The sequence below is a fragment of the Alosa pseudoharengus genome, unplaced genomic scaffold (genome assembly GCF_046254945.1).
Source record: "Alosa pseudoharengus isolate Yale_2024_CS ecotype anadromous, Long Island Sound unplaced genomic scaffold, YU_APseudo_1.1 YU_APseudo_1.1_scf_16, whole genome shotgun sequence".
Classification (NCBI taxonomy): Eukaryota; Metazoa; Chordata; class Actinopteri; order Clupeiformes; family Clupeidae; genus Alosa; species Alosa pseudoharengus.
This window is the reverse complement of record NW_027468630.1, coordinates 19,589,745-19,609,660: the sequence shown is the minus strand read 5'-3', so window position 1 is coordinate 19,609,660 and position 19,916 is coordinate 19,589,745. Positions and strand designations below refer to the sequence as shown.

Here is a 19,916-nt window from a genome sequence, read left to right as displayed (position 1 = left end):
CTGCCCTTCACCATCACTCAAACTACCACTCTTGGTGGATAGTAGTTTTGTTTTTATTATTGATGCTGGTGAAATACAAAAATCTCAGGAGTGATTAATAGAGGTGAATTGATGGTTTCTTTCAGGTACCAGCGAGTTAACAAACAGTACATGTAAGTCACTTTCCATAGCAGCAACCGATTTCAATGTGGAGGAATCAAACAGCATTCAACACATACTGAAATAGCAAACCTACCAAACCAATGACTATTGGATAATAATTATTAACTTATAATCACTGAGGACATTATATGGTGACTGACCACAGACAAACTGAGACAGAACAACCTCTAACAACACAAATATCATTTTTTTGGCACAAAAACAAGGCCATGGTACAGTAATCCCAACAGAAAGCAACTATAAAAAAAAAGCAGGCAGTAACAGAATATTGATGGATTGCTAGGCTAGGCTAACACCCATCATCTGAACATATGGCTCTTCCGTGTTTGAGCAACCGTGTTTGAGGTCATGCATATCACTGACGATACAGTACACAACATTGATTGGTGCAGACACACACAGACTAAGTCAGACAGTCATGCTCCCTTACGTAAAAACCAATGATCACAGTGTAAATGGCAGAGGTCACACTCAGCAGATGGGTCTAGTTACACGCCAAACAACATGACTGGCCATACAGTAGAATTCCAAATAACATGGAGAATGTTTACGACTATGCTCCCTTTTCCCTTTCATAATTCTGTCAATAATTTCTGAAATGTAAACAAGAACCAATAAGGATGTAGTGTGAATCATGCCGTTCATATTCAGAAACAAACAGATAAATATGAGGATTTCATTTTTTTAAAGTTTTGTGGAGCTAAGCCCCCACTTTATATAACCTGTGTAGACTTTATGAGCATGCCTCATATAGGAATCATTACCTGCAACATATATGAATCATTATCTATAAAAAAGGAATGGATTTCATTATACACAAGAAATGTAAAGGATCGTGTAGTTTGTGCAGTTAAAATTATCTAAGAAAATTAATCATATCCCGTTCTGGTCCAGATTCTTGACAATAATAATAATAATAAAAATGTCATGCTTTACAGTACATCATTTTGCTAACATTTGTCAATGTGTATAGGTTAGTACAAAGTCAGAGGTAACATTTGTTCTTATACTGACTTGGTGAAAACAAAATTATTTTCCCTTACTAGACACAATAAATCCTTGTTTTAGGAAATATTCTCAGGCTTGCACCATTAAAAAGTCTCCTAATCTCTGGCTAACAGTTGGGTGGACAGCTTTCCCTCACGGATGGCAGTTACTTGTGCTATTTCAGAGACTTGACCACTTTCGTGAGGTTGCTGTAGAACTCAGTCATACTGGACGGGAAAAAGGAGTCCACGACAGAGCGTGGAAGAAAGCCTCCCAGATCTGTCTGGAAGAAGCTCAAGAGCTGGGTTTTGCCTGGTTCCCTGTAGAGCAGAGGACACACACACACACACACACACACACACACACACACACACACACACACACACACACACACACACAACCGATCAGTACAACTCTTTTCCTTTCTCTCTTTCTCTGTGTTTATATTTTCAACCCTAAAATGACTGTGTTGTCTACATCTAAAATAACCTGTGCAATTATGATGTCATGCTCAAATCCTAATAAAACCTTAAGGTACTTCTATAATTAGCCAGGCCAAAATATCTTTGTACATGTATAATAGCAATGCTAATGTGTTTATCAGTATCTAATGCTATGCTACTAGTGTCTGGCTCTCTGCTGACCCTCACTGTCCGCTCCCTGTAACTACAGAAAGCCGTCAATCGGCACAGGCAACCGTGACTCAGGCTCCACTCACCCGGGGATGGGAGCGCAGAAGCACCCACATGGATGATTAAAGCCCCTGACATAGCCAGCCTGAGGAGGACAGCTAGGGTGTCCTACGTGGGTGGCTGAAGGAATCGAAAGCAAAGCGTGAACACGGGACAGACAAACGGACGGACAAGTGTGGGCAGTTCTGAATGCATGCACTGTGCACAGCAGAAGTGGTGGCTGGCAGCGGCAGCTATGTTTAGATAATGGATTTACATTCAAAATGATCTGGGATCATGACGCCTTATCATGTGAAACCAAAACATTTGCTTGAGAGGATTATTCAGTTCAGAGTGGTGCAGTATACAAATAAATAACTTGAAAAATCAAAGTCAGGAAAGAAAACAAGGGTATGTAAAAGATTACGCTCTACAATATGTCCTGTTTTATCTCATTGATGTATACTTGTAAGTATTTACACATTTTCTACACCAGTACAACAGGCTATAGGGTATGCATCCCATAGGATATATGATAAAAAAAAAAAACAACTGTGGATGGTTAAGAATAGAATGTTAAACATTTTTACAGAATTTCTTGTAACAAAAGAGCATAAGAAGAGAAATGTAAATCAGACAATAAAGTAACTTTATTACGCACCATTTGAAGTTATGGTGCCATCTTCGTATTGCTTAACTAAAATAACATCTACAAAGTCTCGTGGTGATATAATACCCATAGCTGCTGAAGGAGTAACAGTTCTGCAGACAGAGACATCCTGTGACAGAGTGGGGAAACAGGGCAGACTGTCTGGGTTCTGTGCAGTTGTGAAGCAGGCAACTTCTTTAAGTTTGTTTATGTATTATAACAATAGTGATGGAGCAATAACGTTATTGTTTTTGTAACTTGATATGTATATGCAACATTTAATTACTGGAAGAGGTAAGGTACTACAACTCACATTTTCACAGCCATTACATTGACCTCTCCTGTTGTCATATTGGTGTAACAATAAAGGAGTTATTTGAAGCACTTAGGAAAAAAAGGTCAGCCGTCTCTGAGCTGTGGTGGGATTTACCTCAGTGACTTGTTCAAGCAGCTCAAACCTCTTGAGATTGCTGTCCCACTTGACACGAAGGCCATTGGGCTCTGGTTTCAAGCACTCCCACACCTTCTCTGGGCAAGCATTAATGACACCCTCACCTTTGTACCTATTGATAGCATTATATATGCTGAATTTTATGTAGCATCCAAATAGCAGTGTTCTACACACAATTCATGCCAACATTAGGAGACCTACTTCTTGGGTAGGCTAATATGCAGAAGACTGCATAACCTTGAACATATTCATATTAAAACGCTCAATACAAACTTGTAGAAATATAAAAACTTACACATTCCCAGGAAATTCTGTTGATGGCCGCCAATAAACAGCAACATCATTCTAAATCAAAACAAATCTGGGTAAGTTATCTGTTCTATACAGTCATGCACATCAGCAAGTGGGAACAAGGGGGGGAGGGGGACCACTGTCATGTCACGCTATAACACGTCACCAAACTCCTTATAATATCAGGAATCGAGAAATAAAAATAATCTACTCACCGATTTTTTACAGACTTTCCATCCAGATGGATCTTTGCTGTAGCTAAGAAGGCGATCGGCAACTGTATTTGCAGTTTCCTGATATTCCATGTTTGTAAAGACAATATTTTTGCTAGCCAACTAGCAGTAAATAGTTGACCTACACTGCACTATGTTCAACTTCAAAGCAATCGGTGATTGAAAAACCATTTAGCAAAGCAATCACAAGTATTCACTATAAATCTTAAAACAGATGTTAAACATCCTTAAATCAGAGCAACGAATAATTTGCATTATCTGCAAATAGCTAGCGTTGACAAAGGTACAGGTTTGGTTTGGAGCACAGATCTCTGCGACACTGGAAACACTTCAGCGGGCGAACAGAGTGATCATCGATTCATTATTCTATATCTTTCAAATATTAGAACGAACTTTGTTCTCCTTTAGTTGCGTAAATGGTTATCTACAAAGCTAAATACATCAGCTGAGTGAGCGGTATCGGTACATTTCAACTGTTCAAAAAAATGAATGAACACTTCCTTGATATGACGAGCATCCTCGCTCAGTGAACGCTGGGATATGTAGTTCATCTGCCGTTGTCGACTCTCACGATCATTGGTAGAACGAGAACATTTTCCATCTGAAAATATTAATTATTACATCAGTAATCTACAGAAGTCATTTTCTCTGCAGACTCGCAGTTTTTATTAGTCAACCAAACAGCGTTTTGTTCATGTTTTAAGGCACAATTTGATAAGCAACATGCAAACACAATGCCATTTTTATTAATTTTGTCTGTGCTCCATTTGTTACAGCACTGATATTGACACAATGCATACACAAACTATACATTTGAGCAGACAAGTTCACTTGAGCCTGACAAATTCATATCATTGCTTGCTTTGGACTTGGACTTCTTTGCAAGTTTGCCACCAGATTTGAGATACTTCTCCTTATTGTGAATGACCTGGATGTACTGGTCTGTGCTGCTATTCTGCTGGTCACTGCTGGAGGCCAGTGAGGCTGAATCCGACTCTGTGAGCGATGGCTCAACCTTATGTTTGGTCTTGGCCTTCACGTGGGGCTCACAGTGTCGGTGGGAGGGCTCTGCGCCCTTTATGTTACTACGGGAACAGAGGTGTGGCCCCATCTCATCCCAGTCCTCTTCGTGGTCCTCCTGGTGTCGGCAGTATACTCCCCTGTCTTTGGCCATGGACAGCTGGCTGCCCCCCGGATCTCCAATATAGAAGCGCACAGGCTGGTGGAGGTCTGAGAGGGACCGTGGACGGTTAGACTGACTGAGGGCACCCCTCCGGACACTCTTGCCGGCGACAGCCTCCTCCTCCTCTTCCTCCTCGCTCAGGTGAGGCTGGTGGGGCCTGTGCGGGGTGCGGATGGTGTAGCGCTTGATGTTCCTTGGGTAAAGCTCCACAATGTCCCCCGGGTCGTCGGCGATGCGGTAGTGGCGCGGGATGCGTGTGGTGGAGCGCAACAGCTTCTTCCGAGGCTCATGCTCGTTCACGATGACGTAGCGGGTGGTGTGGGCACGCCGCCCCACGTAGCTCTGGGCCGTCACTATTCCAGCAGCCTCTGGGTGCATTGGCCGGATGCTCTTCCTGTATAGCGGGTCAGAGTGGATGTTCTCTGCGTAACGCACAGGCGGGTTGTAGGCCACATGGTGATATGACTTAGAACGGCAGGAGCCACTTGATCCTCCCAGATACCCTGGATGTCTTAAAATCAGTGCAGAGAGAAGAATATCAGGGATTACTTAGAATTGCATTAAAATGACATGGACCTTGGAGACTTTGGGATCTCAGCCCAGTATTAACTCCAATATTTGTTTTGGAGTCAAATTGATATTCCATCTGATTTTTTTTGAGCCAAGTTTCATTGTTATGTGGAATAATATTTAAATGTTACATCTATATTTGAAACACCCTTGGCTATATTTTTTCCAGAAAAACTTCCAAACCTGTTTGGTATGTGCTCATATCTGTGCTTTTGTCGGACAGACACCGCGGGACTCCGGGCAGCGGCAGCAGCTGCGGCAGCAGCAGCGGCAGCAGCAGCTCTGATGTCCGCACGCGAGGCTGACTGAGTTATGGTGCGAATGCTGTTTCCACGACGCACCGGGGACTCAAAGTTGGTGACGCTACCGTTGCGACGGGGAGAGGAGGAACGGATGGAAGACTCCATGCTGGTGATGTCGCTCTCTTGTTCGGTCTTCTTGTCACCTCCTTCTGGGGCTTGTAGCCGAGCTTTGCTCGTGTCGGGTCACCGAGAGAAGAGAGAGACAGACATGCATCGTCAGATTCTCTCCGATATTAACTGGACATTTATGTGTCTTTGTAAATACAGCTGACTGCATTAACAGTGTTTATGCGAGTTAATGCAAGTCCAAATGACCTACAGGGGCAGTAATAAAAGAAGATTACCGGCTGCCAACTGAAAGACCTTCTTCTTATCCTCCGTCCGTTCCTGAACAAGTAACAATCCATTCAGACATAATGCAGTATTGATTTTTCTCCTTCTATTTCAAGGACATGCAGCCCAAATGGCATTGTGACTGGCACTAAGTCTCTTAACTCTCATGAACAATGGCACATTCCCTTTACTCATATCCACATCCATCATCATTATTGATGTGATCAATGCTATTATTATAGAATGGCTATCTTGAGTTACAATAACAATGTGCATCCCTTTCATGAGAATACCACTCACTGTCTGAAGTTGCATCCTCAGTTGGTTGTTGGTGTACTTCAAGGATCTTGCAATGGCCTGCAGGTAGTAGATCAGCATGCTACAACACAACAAGGAGGCAGCACTGAAGCTTGGACAGGTCTGGTACATCACTGAGATTGACATTTGTGTTTATTCATGTTTGCTCCATATGTCTTTTTAAAGCCAAGTGTCCTCAGTGGAGGAGCTGAGACTGACAGGGTAAAATGGGAAGCCAGACTCACAACAGTAGCAGCAGAGCGGGCAGAACCACCACCGGGCTCGTGACGTAACCCATCACTCTACTGAACCACAGAGGGAAGTCGTTGGCTATAGTGTCTGAGATGATGTCATAAATCTTCTCCTGACCACTGTGGGACAGAGAAGGAGGGGAGGCCCATGCAGATTAACGCCACACATTGTAATCCTTTATTGCCGTAATTTTAGCTCACTCTTCTACAATCCTGCTGATTTCATGCAGATGGCCTATTAAGATTTTGGTATTAATTAACTAAATTTACAAGGGCTGACTTTATATGACCTCCTAGTAGGACTGTAGCGAGAATGCAATTTACCTAAAAGGCCCGCAGTGCTGTGATGGTCTGTATCGGACAATTGCGAAGATCGTGGGCAGCATGCAGAGAAACAGCATGAAGAGCAGCATGGCCAGGTAGAAGTTATTTGATCTGAAAGGAAGAAAAATACAGAAATCATGGAGTCTGACTGCTCCAGAAAATATCGCCATTCTGTAATAACTTTGTGCCGTTCAAGCGTAAACATAGTCTGAAACATTGGTTATCACAAATGTGTGGACCAGGAGTGAGATATCAAAGGTGACAAACACGTTACAGCTACGCAATCAGTCAAATAGAGAAAAAAGCACTCGGTACAACTCTGCAGCACCCGTTGTAATTATTGGCTAATGTGTCTGTATCATCTCCTCTCCACTCTCTCAGTTGCGGAGCGAATTTTTCTGGTTCATGAGGAGGGTCATGTCGTCAGCGTAGATGGAGTGCCTGTGGATTTCATGCCATCTCCACCCCCTCGTCCCCTCCTCACATCTGGGAGTGACTGATAAGCCAGCAAGAGGCTACGACAGGGCCATTAGATAAATCAGGCCGAGCAGTAGCCAGCGCAGCCAGTCGTCAGGCCGATGTGCTTATTGTTCTCTCGCTCCCTCTCACTTTCTTGCTCTCTCTCTCTCCCTCTCACCTTCTCCCTTTCTTGATCTCTCTCTCTCCCTCTCACTCTGTCTCTTTCTTGCTCTCTCCCTCTCACTTTCTCCCTTTCTTGCTCTCTCTCTCTCCCTCTCACTCTGTCTCTTTTTTGCTCTCTCTCTCTCTCACCCTCTCCCTTTCTTGCTCTGTCTCTCTCTCTCTGTCTTTCTCTCTTTTCTCCACTGAGTCAGAATATGAGAGAAGCTGAGATGTAGTGAAATGAAAGGGGAACCAAATCGCTGACCAACAGTTCTTTGCCACTAAGCTTTTTTTTATCCCTAAGTGTTGTATAAAATAGCCATATCGGACATGTCCATGATCAAGACAAAAAGCTACATTTCACCTTACGTAACGATAAACTCCAGACTAATGTCTCGGCTAGCACAGGGGGACCTGCTTTTAAAATGGCGCAGTACCAAAGCACTTAACGATCCACAGTCCACTTTTCTGACATCCTTCAAGTTAAGCCCAGAATGGCGTAGAGCGAACCACCACCTGTGCCACTCCATTAGCCTGGAGGCCACCGGGGGAGCAGGCGTAATGCTTCCATAATGAGAGGGACTCGGGACTGACCTGGAGGCCCTGAAGACCTGCTGGTGCGGAACATTACAGGTCAGCACGGCCCAGCTCCGCAGGTACATAAGCCCGATCAGCTTGAGCACATTGAACGCCGGGAGGCAGGGCGAGAAGAACGCCCCCATCCTGAGAGTGCAAAAGACACGGGGGGGGGGGTGTATATCGTCCATTAATGGAGCCCTTGCACACCGTTCCTCAGGCCAACTGGCACTTCATTAAAGGACACAGCAGTGGGTGACTGCACACCACTGCATCCTTCATGGCTAAAGAGGTTAGAATGAGGTAGGTGGTAGCACCTGGTGAGAACTACTGATGCAGTACTAAAGACTTCATAATAATCATTCATGACTAATAATACTGTATACTATGTAAATTGTGTTTAACAGAATTTAATTACATTTACACAGGGTAGTTCTGGCTGATACTTTGAGAAAATAATTGCTTTATTAATGGCAGTTCAAGAAACTTCTTATCTCTTACATTTTAATATTTACAATTTCAGTCTCACTATTGATAGACAGCATGACAGATCACATACCAAATCATTCCTTGATTGTATATCAGGTGGAGCACATTTTCAGCTATTTTGAATTCTCCATATTCAGGCTGTGGAAGAACGTGTATTCAGTTAATGTGATTCTACCGAGTGTGTTTGAATCCATCTAAAAGTTTATCGGACGTTTATCACCACAGAGATGAACGTGGGCTTTGGTACTTACAAACTTACTCTCTAAATCCCAGCAACAGCAGTCACTCAGATATCGCACTACTAGGCCACGGATGAAATCAATCAACAGGATGCTTGCTACTGTGAAGATCATGTCAATGATGGAGAGCTTCAGCATTTCCTGCAAAACAAAAATTTTCTCCTCATTCTTTTGGTGAAGCCCAAACAAAGCACAGCTTTTCCCAAAAACCCATTCAAGTATGCCCATAGCATTTATGTCTAACTTTAAACCAACAACCCTCTCAGAATTTCACATCCAGTGCCAACTCATCTCAGTTTGGAAAGCTTTAGAAGGGAGAAAACAAGGACAATTGAATAGCACTTTCTTTTTTGTCAAGCCAATGCACTTATACAGCAATTTACAACTCATTTGAAGAATATGTGAGTCATTTCATTCCAGTCAGTAAAAGAGACAGAATGATGAAGCAACTGTTGGGCTCAGCTTGCCCTGACTGCTTGGTTCAACTGCTCACTTCATCACGTTTAATGTTTCCCAGGCAGTTTCAAGAAACAATATGAAGTTTTCACAATTAGACAAATAGCACAAGAGCACAGCTCAGGCATTTCCTGTTCTCATTTGTCTTGCCAAAATGTGTCTGTTGAACTGCATGGACACTTGCTGTAACATTACACTACTCTGGGAAAACGTTTCCCCACAAAAGATTGTCTCTCATGAGCTCCCTGTCATAATCCATTAAAATACTAGCAAAGCGCACTGTCCTGTGTCCCATCTACTGTACCTACCTGGCCAACATATGTCTCCCAGCACTGGTCTTGCTGGTATTTGTTATACATATTGTATGGGGCTGTTTGATTTAGGACCACAGGTGTGGTGCTTTTGGTTCTGTTGATCTCAAGGATTGTTGCAATGGTGCTGTTCTTATGCTCAGTGATTTCAGGAGTTATGGTGGACAGGTTGTCTTCATTAGGCTGCAACACGGTAGCTAGAAAGGCAGTCGAGTCAGACCAGTTACCTGGACTAACGGGGATCTACCAAAAAACACATACACAACAACGTCATCAAGGTAACATTTTCTTATCACATACATGGACATAGATTGTAAGCATTTCAGAATTCTGACTATTCTGTAGTGTTTTTTTAATCCATTTCAACCTTTAAATGATTTGATACAAGTTTTAGAAATACACATCTTTATTCATATTATAGCCATCGCTGCATAGGTCAAACTTACTGAGGAGCTCATGCTGTTTACTTTATCCAGCAGAGCAATGATGAGACTGTAGAGATTCCCCAGATACAGGACTAAAACCCTAAAGACAAATGAATAAAAACAAGGCACATCAGTAGTCACATCCTTTCCTTTTGATCCATGCCTTTATGATGCCTCTTTCAGTGCCAGCATCTACCCATCATAAAGTGCTATAGCATGCAGTCTATCAAATGGTACACCAGTTCAGTATAAAATTAATAATACCTAGAATGTCATGGATATAACCAGGGTTTTATTGAGCTGAGAGAAATATTGTTTTCAATATACTCAGAATATTGGGTTTCTTGTGTTTATTGCATTTGTATTGTAATGTTTTGTTGTTGCGGCACAAGGAACAGTGAAGCAGCATTTGGCTGACCAGAATTGATCAAAACATAAGACATTGCCATCTACCACTGAAGAGATCTGGCATGATCTGGAAATGAGGATGCATAGTATCCTGGATCCATGAAATAACTGGCCTTTAAAAAATAATAAAAACAGATGAGGACCTCATCTGTTTTTATTATTTTTTGAAGTTCCCTTGGCCTTTGGAATTAAAATAGCCCCACATCATCACATACCCTTCACCATACCTAGAGACTGGCATGGTTTTATTTCAGTTAGCCTATTAGCTGATTTGCATTGAGCTCAATGAGTATAAAATAAAACCAATAATTATGACCCCTGTATTTTAAGGAAAAACATATATTTATTTATGATACATTATTCATTCACAAAGAAAACTGGTATCCTTAAAGGTTGGATATTTCCTCATTTTTTTACTTAATGAATTAAGATCAATTTCCAAATGATTTTATATTCCTCTTTTTAGTCAACTTTAGCAGAAGTGGCAATAATTCTGGAGGGTACTGTATATATATTTACACATGCTTTTGTCATATATATGTCATACAGTATATCTTCATTTTACTACTGTTTGACTACTGCTCTACGGTCTCTCACCTGCCTAGCTGGAACCTGAGGCTGGTCCTTGGATGATACATCTCCAGCTGGGCCACCAGCTCAAAGGCAGATGGGGCGATCATGGTGATCAAGGAGACCACCACACTCACCTGGCCCAGAGGTATAGGGACAGACAAGCAGAGGTCAGGAATCCCCACATCCACTATCAGAGGGCCTACCTACAACCTCGTCCCAGTGCATAGGTTTGTAGGCTTGCAATGGAGATTTGCAAGCCTACAGGGAGAGTTGTAAAGCCCACGCAAATTTCTCTTCAATCAGGAATTTGGGATAGTACATGGCTAGAATATGACCACCAAGAACTTTTGCATGAAATCATTGCAACAAAAAGCAGATTCATACGGCCAATCCCAGAATTATATAATGGTAGTTAAACTGACACTTGGAATGTATCAATGACAAACAGTCACATGTTTGGACTTTTACCTCATTCTTCTCCCAAAGGGTGAGCTCTGGCTTCTCCTGTTCCAGTTTCTGAGAGCGATCCACAACAAAGTAGATTATGTAGATGCTGCCTGCGAGAGACAGCAGCACCAGGATATTTGCCAGTATCCGCAGACTGATCAAAACTGCTCTGGAGGGGGAGAGTGAATAACAATGCTACAGTGGAGGGAACTGTCAGTGCTCACAGGTTTAGTCATATAAAGAATGATTTACTCCCATTGTGTTATAGGCAGGCTATGCCAGGGACAGACATGTACCTGATGTGTTCTGTTCATGGGGCGTCTGTTACAACAATTAGCTTCCACTATTACAGTAACAACGGAACTGGCTACACCAGACATGATTGCGGATCATCCATTCAAAAAAATTAAAGCAGTCTTCTAAATTGATTTTTAGAATAGAACACTTCAAATGCGGACCCGGTGTAACTCAGCTGTTAAAAGTTTTGGACATGGGATGCATGGATCAGTAGGTTAGAGGCTGATGACCCTCTTAAGTTTGCACTGATTTGTATATAGTTTGACCAAAGCCATGGTTTCTTTTGTGTATGTGTCAACATACTAATTTAAGTAAAAGAAAATCGTACAGTTACAAGCCAAATAAGTTAACCACAGACATATCCATTATAAAACATACTGGAAGTTATGGTATTTTGTGTGTGTGTGTGTATGTGAGAGAGAGAGAGAGAGAGAGAGAGAGAGAGAGAGAGAGAAAGAGAGAGAAAGTGTGAGTCTGTCTGTGTGTGTGTGTGTGTGTGTGACAGAGAGAGAGAGAGAGAGAGAGAGAGAGAGAGAGTGGGTATATGTCTCTGAGAAAGAGCCAGAACGAGAGAATGTGTGTATTTTCAAGAGAACTGATCATGTTTAATGTGTTAGCAGGTCTGATCGTGATTTAGGCGCAGTCATCCCCTGCAGTGCAAGGCAGTTTTTATGAGTTATAGCAGGATGTTTTCCACCACGCTCACTCTGCTGGGATTGCAATGGACTGGAATAGTGTTTATAAATCAGAATGGTCTCAGGTAGCACTAGGAGAGAGACACTTCTGCCGGAAAAAGCACCAACCTAATCCCTTATAATAAGAAGGCATCATTCTGCAGAAAAGTAATTATTTCACCCTCAAAGTCTTTGGATCCTCATCTCAGTAGCCAAAACAACACACAATAGAAGTTCAGATACAAGTGACACTGAAACATTGAAATCAATACTTACAGGCTTGTATCTTTCTTTTTTTCTTGTTCCTCCACAATGGCCTCCTTGAAAGACCAAAGCAAAGCATTAGCATATTAGCACACAAGAAGGCATTGGGTCAAGCAGAGGGGATTTGCATAATGAAGCTTATGCGCCAGGCAACACTTTTTATCAATTAGAGGGCCACGCTTTCCGTGTGCTGAATGGGAGAGAACACTCCTCTGGCAAGCGTGCACTCTTGTTTATGTGCCTTAGCGTAGATTAGTGATAAGCTGCAAATGACAGGCTCTCCTTTGGGAAATCAGGCAGTAATACATCGGTGCATAAACCTCTCCTGTAGATACTGCCGGAGTAAATTAGAAGCAGCCGGTCGTTGGGAATTGGATCAGGGGAGTCCGGGGCTGAGTCTTAGGATGGATTGGGTGGACTGAGCGCGCTCACCCTGATGTTGTTGACGATGGCGGCCGTTTTGCTCTCAGCAGCCTCAGGATTTCCGATGAGGTAGTCCCAGGCGCAGAAGATCCGCCAACAGAAGGTGTAGTTCTCATCAGATGCACTGGCCAGGCTGAGGCGCGAGTTTTTAGCCATCCTGATTAAATGAAACACAGAGAGGCAAAAAGTAAATCACAAACTCACCATAGGGATCCTATAAGTCACTACAGTATTGTGTGAAACAAGCTGTAAATGAAATCTAATGTTAGTTCAGTAAGCGTTCTTACTTTCTCAAGAGTGTGATGAAACTGTAGGCAAAAACAGCCATTCCAACCATAAAGTAGGCCAGGGGCAACCTATATCCAGCACTCCCAATCTTCCTCACATTGCCATAGTAACCATAAAACAGCACAGAGTACTGGAGGTAGCCCTGTGGGGTACGGAGGTGAGACAGGAAAATCAAAGCAGGGCGACAGATTGCATGTCCCACAAACAGGGGGTATAGTGTTGGGCAAAATGGTGTGCGCAGCTTGTACAGGTGTCATATTGACAGAACTATAAAAGAAACACATAATGGCCTTGCTTGCCCCGAGAGACCAGATGGTGTCCAGGTCCTGCGCCGAGGAAAGGTGCTCCTTGGGAATGGTCTTGCTGCGGGTGCTTCCGAACGGCGCTCCGGCCAGGAGCTGATGGGATGGGAACGCCGCGTGGCGGACAGGTGAGAAAGGGAGAGAGGGAGAGGGTGACTGATGCGCTCGGGCGGATGCCGCGGAAAATTGCCAATGGCCCCTGTGTCAGGCAGCTGAATAAATCTGCCCCCTTTTAAGAGCCAACAGGACAAAAACACTGGCCCGCCCACATCCCTCCCCGTCAAGCTTTTTACAACCGGAGCTTTTGAGCACCCTACATGTTCTACCCCATTTACCTTGCTGAAGTAAAGTAGGGATACATACAACCATTAATACAATATCAGAATGAATTAGGCTGTTATTCTGGGTTTGTTATTCACAAAAGCTGGATATCTCAATTCAACATAACTGTGTAAATTAGCCGTTATTCTCCATACATTGCATTATTGTCTATCATGCATTGTCATTGTGCTAACTGACTTTGGCAAAATAAATCTGATTCTGATTCTAGAAGTTAATTAGCCAAACAACTATTTTAAAATACTTATTTATTTAAAAACATTTTAAAAGGCATACCTCAGGCAGAACAATGAAAGCCCCCGTCATTATCGTTAGGACTATATTGATTCCAAACAGCCATCGCAGGAAGATAAAATAAGAGGCTACTCCTGATCCGAAGTGACCTTTAAAAACAAGTGAGCACAGTCCGCTGAGCAGAGTTGTGTACAACCTCGTCCCCATCCAAGTCTTACAAACACTTAGAGTGTCTGTTCAAAACTTACTTTCTGGTTAATGAGGATATACAAAGAAATGCAGGCATTATTAATGTACAAACTATGGGTATAAATATGGACATCAGAATCAAAAGATACATGCAAGGCATAAGAAAGTTGTATGCAACTTACTTTCAATTTTCTTGATTCTCATTTCCCATGGAATGAACAGAACCACAATGTTATAGAGCAGACGAGAGAGTTTTTTCAGCAGCTGTAATGGAAAATATTGTGTATCAGAATATCATATTTACCACCAACACCTTTATTAAATAATGCCAATGGCAAGGCCCTTCTGCTTGCGTCAATCACTATAATATAAATCATGTATGTTATAATTTATTGTTATGTTTTGTATTTGACCAGACAAAAGATTTATCAAGTCACTTCAGTTATCCTATGTAGTAGAACAATCATAATCCCATGAAAAAATAGATCAGTAAATAGATCCATTTGACCAATGTGTATGATCTCTCTAATTTTAATTTACCCACAGCCAGTTCTGTAATTAATAATTCATCATTCATCCACTTGCTAAAAGTCAATTAATTTTAATGGTGCTTGGGTAGCCCTGCCGAATGCCTGTGGAACATTTTAATTAAACTGGGCCATAACAACAGGCCATAAATTCAGCCGCAGCGTCTGGGAGTGGGTGAGTGGGGTTGCTGAGGCAGGCTCTGCCACATGGAGATGGAGACCTCTTACCCAGCTGTCACATAAACACACACATACAGGCGCACATGTACACACACACACAAATACAGATCTATGCACATTCATGCACACACACACACACACACACACACACACACACACACACACACACACACACACACACACACACACACACACACACACACACACACACACACACACACATGCATAAGCACCTACACTCTAAATTTCTTACTCTCAAAAATCCTTACTCACAACACACACATAAACACAGACACACACACAGACAGACAGACAGACACACACACACACGCGCGCACACACACACACACACACACACACACACACACACACACAGACAAATACAGATCTATGCACATTCTCATATACACACCTGTATAAGCACCTACATTCACTACACTTACTCTCAACAATCGTTACTCACAGCACACACACACACACACACACACACACACACACACACACACACACACACACACACACACACACACACACATATATAGTTTCTAAACACAGACAAACATGCTGTGAATGTGCTGTAAACTGGAGTAGGAATTAGGATAGATGAGTACACTGTGGTCAATTGGCTCAGTTTACAAAGACGACACCAGGAGAACTCTGGTGCAGTGTAATTATTGTGAGTGCACTGCATTGAGTTGCTGGATGGAGAGCAGACATCAAATACCAGGAAAACATCAACAACTAAGCTTCTTTAAGATAGTGAACATAAAACTCATCGACTTATTCAAGATATTTGTCAACATAATATGAATCATCACCACAATCTCTCAATGTAGACATTGGTCTATTAGTAAGGTGTGTTAGTAAGATACATGTAACTGGCATGGGGGTTGTGTGGTTGCATGTTAGTTGTAGGTGGCACATGCAGGTGGCAAGACTGACATCGGCGCCGGCCGCCTGGTACCCTCTGGTTCTGGTGAGTCTCCCCTCGTACTTCAGCACAATCTCCCTGGCTTGCCTGAAAAGCACACACAGAGCAGTCGTGGGCAATAACACATTATTTCATGGACTGATCCCAGGTCAGATTTACGGCCTGCAGTCTCACTGATGAAGCCATTAATACCGGGGGTTTACTGCTCCACCGACCATATCATGGCGTCAGGCGTTTCTCGGGGATACGCCGCTCTGCTTTTATCAACATTTTCTTCAAGAGCACTTTTATGGGCTCTAAAAAACCTGTGGCGTCGCATTAGAGGATTCCTTATGAATAAGTAACGATCAGATTCTGTGTGTTTCATCTTTTTTTTGGAAGCACCACAACACCATTCTAAGAGATTCGTTACCAGGTAATGAAGACATACTTATCAAAATGGTGTCAGGAAAACTTCTCTGGAGGATAAACTGATTATATATATATATTTTTTTTTTTTTGCAAGGCGGAGCAATCATGGGCACTCAGCCATATATTACAATGTGCATAAAACGCAGGCTTCCATCTCATCAATGATGACGACCATAAAGCCGCCTGTAGTAATGATGAACTGGCTGTGAAAAGATGCTGCACCAGCAAGGCTTCCCGCTGGTCAGGGGAGGGGACCCACCGAGGGCATGTTTGCATGGGGAGAAGAGGTCCCCCCAATCTTAATCAAATACCAGAACTCATGCCAATCAAGGAATTTCATGGCTCCTGAACTAAAGTAAATATGTGTCACACCTCAGTGCAGTTCTTGACGGATTAATTATTCCGCTAATTGAGTTGGTTATGTAGGGGCAGTCATTACAGTAAGATGAAGGGTGCTCTCAGGTGTGAAATGGTAATGGTTGTTTATCTCATCTGTGTTACGCCTGACCGATCCCTCTCCAGTATTAAAGTGTTGCACTTAATGCCTCTAATTTACCAAACAGTGTTTGTCACATTTACAGTAAAAACAAAACATACATCTCTGTACTAGGCAAAAGTTACTAGAAGAGTAGTAGGTAAAAACAAATAAAATCTTTGTCACCGTAAACTGTTCTAATGATGCATCATGCAAGATATTTTTCCACATTTTTCCACATTTACAGTGTGTAATCCTCTGTATAATAAAATTCTTACTTGAGGGCTTTGAGCTTTCGTCTCATTGGCCAAGGTCGGGTTCGAATGTTGGCAATGAGCTCCTTCTGATACTGAATGTTCTGGAACACTTCCTCGGGATCGTTGCTGTCCCCATCTTTATCCTCGTCATCTGAAAGACTGAATTGGGAAAGAAAAGGTTGCGGTAGTACACTATTTATGATGTCTGTCCCATAGAAGTTCTTACCACTAGACATGCCTCAGAACAGCTGTTATATGCCATGCTAAGTAAAGCAAAAAATAGTATGATTTGTATACAATTGAAATTTATGAGTTACACACACAATTAGGTCAGTTTTTGTTCAATAAAATATTCACATTTTAAAACAACTGATTGCATCAATATTAAAATAGCTTTCAGAGAGAACAATGATTCAAACAAAAATATATATTTCAGGGCTGTCAATGTCTCAGCCAACAAAGACAGAGCTTTTACACAGCACATAATAAAATACAGCACATTTCCATGCATACAGACTGTCCATTAAATCATTTACGAACGAACACAGTGTCATCTTCACATAGTAAAATGTTTTATGGAGACTCAAAAAACCCTGAGGATGATTTAAATATTCTAACAAGAAATTCACATAATCTCCCAACAACTCATTTTAACATTACAGTGTGACTGCTGAGATTCATAACCTCATAACAACTCATTTTAACATTACAGTGTGACTGCTGAGATTTCCTACCGAGTGAATGACTACGGATATGTAAACAACTTAACTACTACAGCGGGTGGTAGAGCATGTGCGACTTGTTGAAAAGGCAGAATGAATTAGAACTTGAAGGAAATCTTGAGCTTCACTCACCCTTGGCTCTGATCCTGGTATGGAGAGTAAATCCTCCTGGAGTTCTTCCTCATGCTCTTGTGTCGCTTGGACATGGGTCTGGAGATGGTCGTCGGCTCCATCCCTGCGCTCATGTCGCCTCCGGGCTCCGGCTCAGGGTCCCCGGCCGTGGGGGTGGGGGTGCGGGTGCGCGCAGGGCTGAAACTGGGCGTCTCCTCCGGCAGTGGGAGTGTGTGCGGAGCGCGTGGGGACTCTGGCGGAGCCGGAGGCTGTGTGAGCAGCATGGGGGCGGCGGGGAGGGGGGGAGGCAGGGCCGGTGCACGGCGGCGGCGCTGTTGCTGCTGGTGGGGGAGAGCGGTGGGGGGTGAGGAGGCTGCCGCGCTGCTACCCGCTGACTGGGTCCCTCTCTGGAGAGCATCACACACCTCCTGCAACTTGGGGGGTTGGTGAGCACTCTCAGTCATCGCACCCTTCACAGAGACTTTGGCCCCTTAAAGAGACAGCGTGGGACCACAGACCATAGATCCTTGTCAGAGCAGACATTAAATTATGCTGAAGCAGTTTATCGCCGTGCAAGGAATCCACCTACGCATTTACCACTTGTAAATTCCATAAACACTGAAAAATCTAAATTCATCTGCTTTCATGAACCTATCCTCTTCAATCAAGCGTTCTGTATTTTAAAAAACTGAAAATATCCCATCTGGGCTAAGTGGAAATTAAACTGAAGTTTGCATATTAACACTAAGCTTCTACTCTATGCTATGCAAGATGTGGTTTCCATTCCTCTCCACAGTATGGAATGGGACCAGTCCAGGGTTGCACTGAGAATATATATACTCACACTCTTTGAAATGGCCATTGTCCCATCTGGAAGTGGACCTTGGGGAGTACCAAAATGACGAGATACATAGAGAGACACAGGGAAGACTTTGGTGAATGTCTCCTCTTGGAAAAGTCACAGTCATGTAGGCATCGATAATATGATAATGTGCCATATGCCTGCTTGGCACTCGGCTTAACTTGGCGGTCATTTGAAATAAAGCAGAAGGTACACAAAGCTTAAATGAGACCTAAAAGAATTTTATGGATGTGGAATGCATTGGTGACACTCGTTTGAATGTCTTTTTATGGAACATTTGTGTCAAGAGTCCTCCCCTGAGAAGAACACAGTGAAAAGCCATATGCACTATCAAAAGGTGTGTATGTGCTTGATAGATAGATAGTCCTTGAATTCCCCCTAGGGATCAATAAAGTATATTTATCTATCTATCTATAGAGAGAGAGAGAAAGAGAGAGAGATATAAAGAGAGATTAAGCTGACTGAATAGGTGAGAAATTAAGTAACAACTAGAGAGAATAAGAGGTTGTGGAGAGAAGTAGAGAAGGAAGTTGGATTAGAGAGTTCTAAACAGGGAAAAAAGTGAGATACATCAGTACACCAACATCTCCGTCAGAATGGTCTCAATATTTCTTGTTCACAAAAAGCTCAAAAGCCCCAAATCTAATTAAATGGTGAAGTTTCTCTTCCTTCTTTGCTTTGCCTTTTCTATAGGAAGGCTTAGCAAAATTGAATTAGCCTTGGATCACAAAGCCTCATCAGACCCTAAAACTGGCAGCTGGTGGGGAAAAAAAAACCTCAAGGTATTCAACCAAGCAGCACCAGAGCAGTGAATTACAGTATAAAATAAGCCGGCTAAGCTTCGTAACACTGTACATAAGAGGCATATTCCATGCACAATTAATTGGATGAAAAGTAATTGCAAACTCATGGGAGTGCAGTTTAATGTGCTTTTGTTAACTTGATCTAATTATAACAGTTGGGGACACTGTGAATTTGGACACTTTTGTCATAGTGGGACCGTGCAAGAAAGGCACAAATGTTATTTAAAATATGCATTGATACTATTAACAAATTAACAACATTAATTAAAGCTGAAGTTTGCAAGTCTGACAGATTGAGGGGACATAGCCAACATTTTTAATGTTTACAACTCTCATGCCCCTTCCCCTGTACCACCGAGCACCCTCTCATCGAGTTTA

At 42.6% G+C, this 19,916-nt stretch overlaps 2 protein-coding genes across 2 annotated transcripts; both read right to left on the bottom strand.

The window, feature by feature from the left end:
• Positions 1 to 6: 6 nt before the first annotated feature.
• On the bottom strand, positions 7 to 3,924 carry stard5 (StAR related lipid transfer domain containing 5). The gene is made up of 6 exons (XM_076287353.1): positions 3,427 to 3,924; positions 3,216 to 3,265; positions 2,900 to 3,032; positions 2,482 to 2,599; positions 1,868 to 1,961; positions 7 to 1,469 (listed from the first exon to the last, which is right to left on the bottom strand). Exons 1-6 carry the CDS (start codon positions 3,514 to 3,516, stop codon positions 1,325 to 1,327), a joined length of 630 nt encoding a protein of 209 aa, XP_076143468.1. The 5' UTR covers positions 3,517 to 3,924; the 3' UTR covers positions 7 to 1,324.
• A 325-nt stretch (positions 3,925 to 4,249) lies between these two features.
• On the bottom strand, positions 4,250 to 18,337 carry tmc3 (transmembrane channel like 3). The gene is made up of 22 exons (XM_076286589.1): positions 17,895 to 18,337; positions 17,062 to 17,199; positions 15,909 to 15,984; positions 14,442 to 14,523; positions 14,113 to 14,219; positions 13,495 to 13,593; positions 13,195 to 13,337; positions 12,917 to 13,064; positions 12,497 to 12,540; positions 11,271 to 11,418; positions 10,827 to 10,936; positions 9,843 to 9,921; positions 9,394 to 9,639; positions 8,642 to 8,770; positions 8,461 to 8,528; positions 7,920 to 8,048; positions 6,705 to 6,815; positions 6,375 to 6,500; positions 6,133 to 6,211; positions 5,844 to 5,886; positions 5,381 to 5,666; positions 4,250 to 5,138 (listed from the first exon to the last, which is right to left on the bottom strand). The coding sequence occupies exons 1-22, from the start codon at positions 18,335 to 18,337 to the stop codon at positions 4,250 to 4,252; spliced, it is 3,723 nt and encodes a 1,240-aa protein (XP_076142704.1).
• Between the last annotated feature and the right edge of the window lie 1,579 nt (positions 18,338 to 19,916).

Bases quoted from the DNA above. Each gene is read 5' to 3' on its own strand.
- stard5 (XM_076287353.1), bottom strand. From the start codon at position 3,516: ATGGAATATCAGGAAACTGCAAATACAGTTGCCGATCGCCTTCTTAGC. The intron at 1,962-2,481 runs GTGCGTAATAAA...CGATTCCTTCAG, and splicing joins TGGCACCATAACTTCAAATG to CCACCCACGTAGGACACCCT. The intron at 1,470-1,867 runs GTGAGTGGAGCC...TCTGCTCTACAG, and splicing joins TTCTGCGCTCCCATCCCCGG to GGAACCAGGCAAAACCCAGC.
- tmc3 (XM_076286589.1), bottom strand. From the start codon at position 18,337: ATGACTGAGAGTGCTCACCAACCCCCCAAGTTGCAGGAGGTGTGTGAT. The intron at 13,065-13,194 runs GTAAGAACGCTT...TCATTTAATCAG, and splicing joins TTCATCACACTCTTGAGAAA to GATGGCTAAAAACTCGCGCC. The intron at 5,139-5,380 runs GTTTGGAAGTTT...ACTGATTTTAAG, and splicing joins TATGAGCACATACCAAACAG to ACATCCAGGGTATCTGGGAG.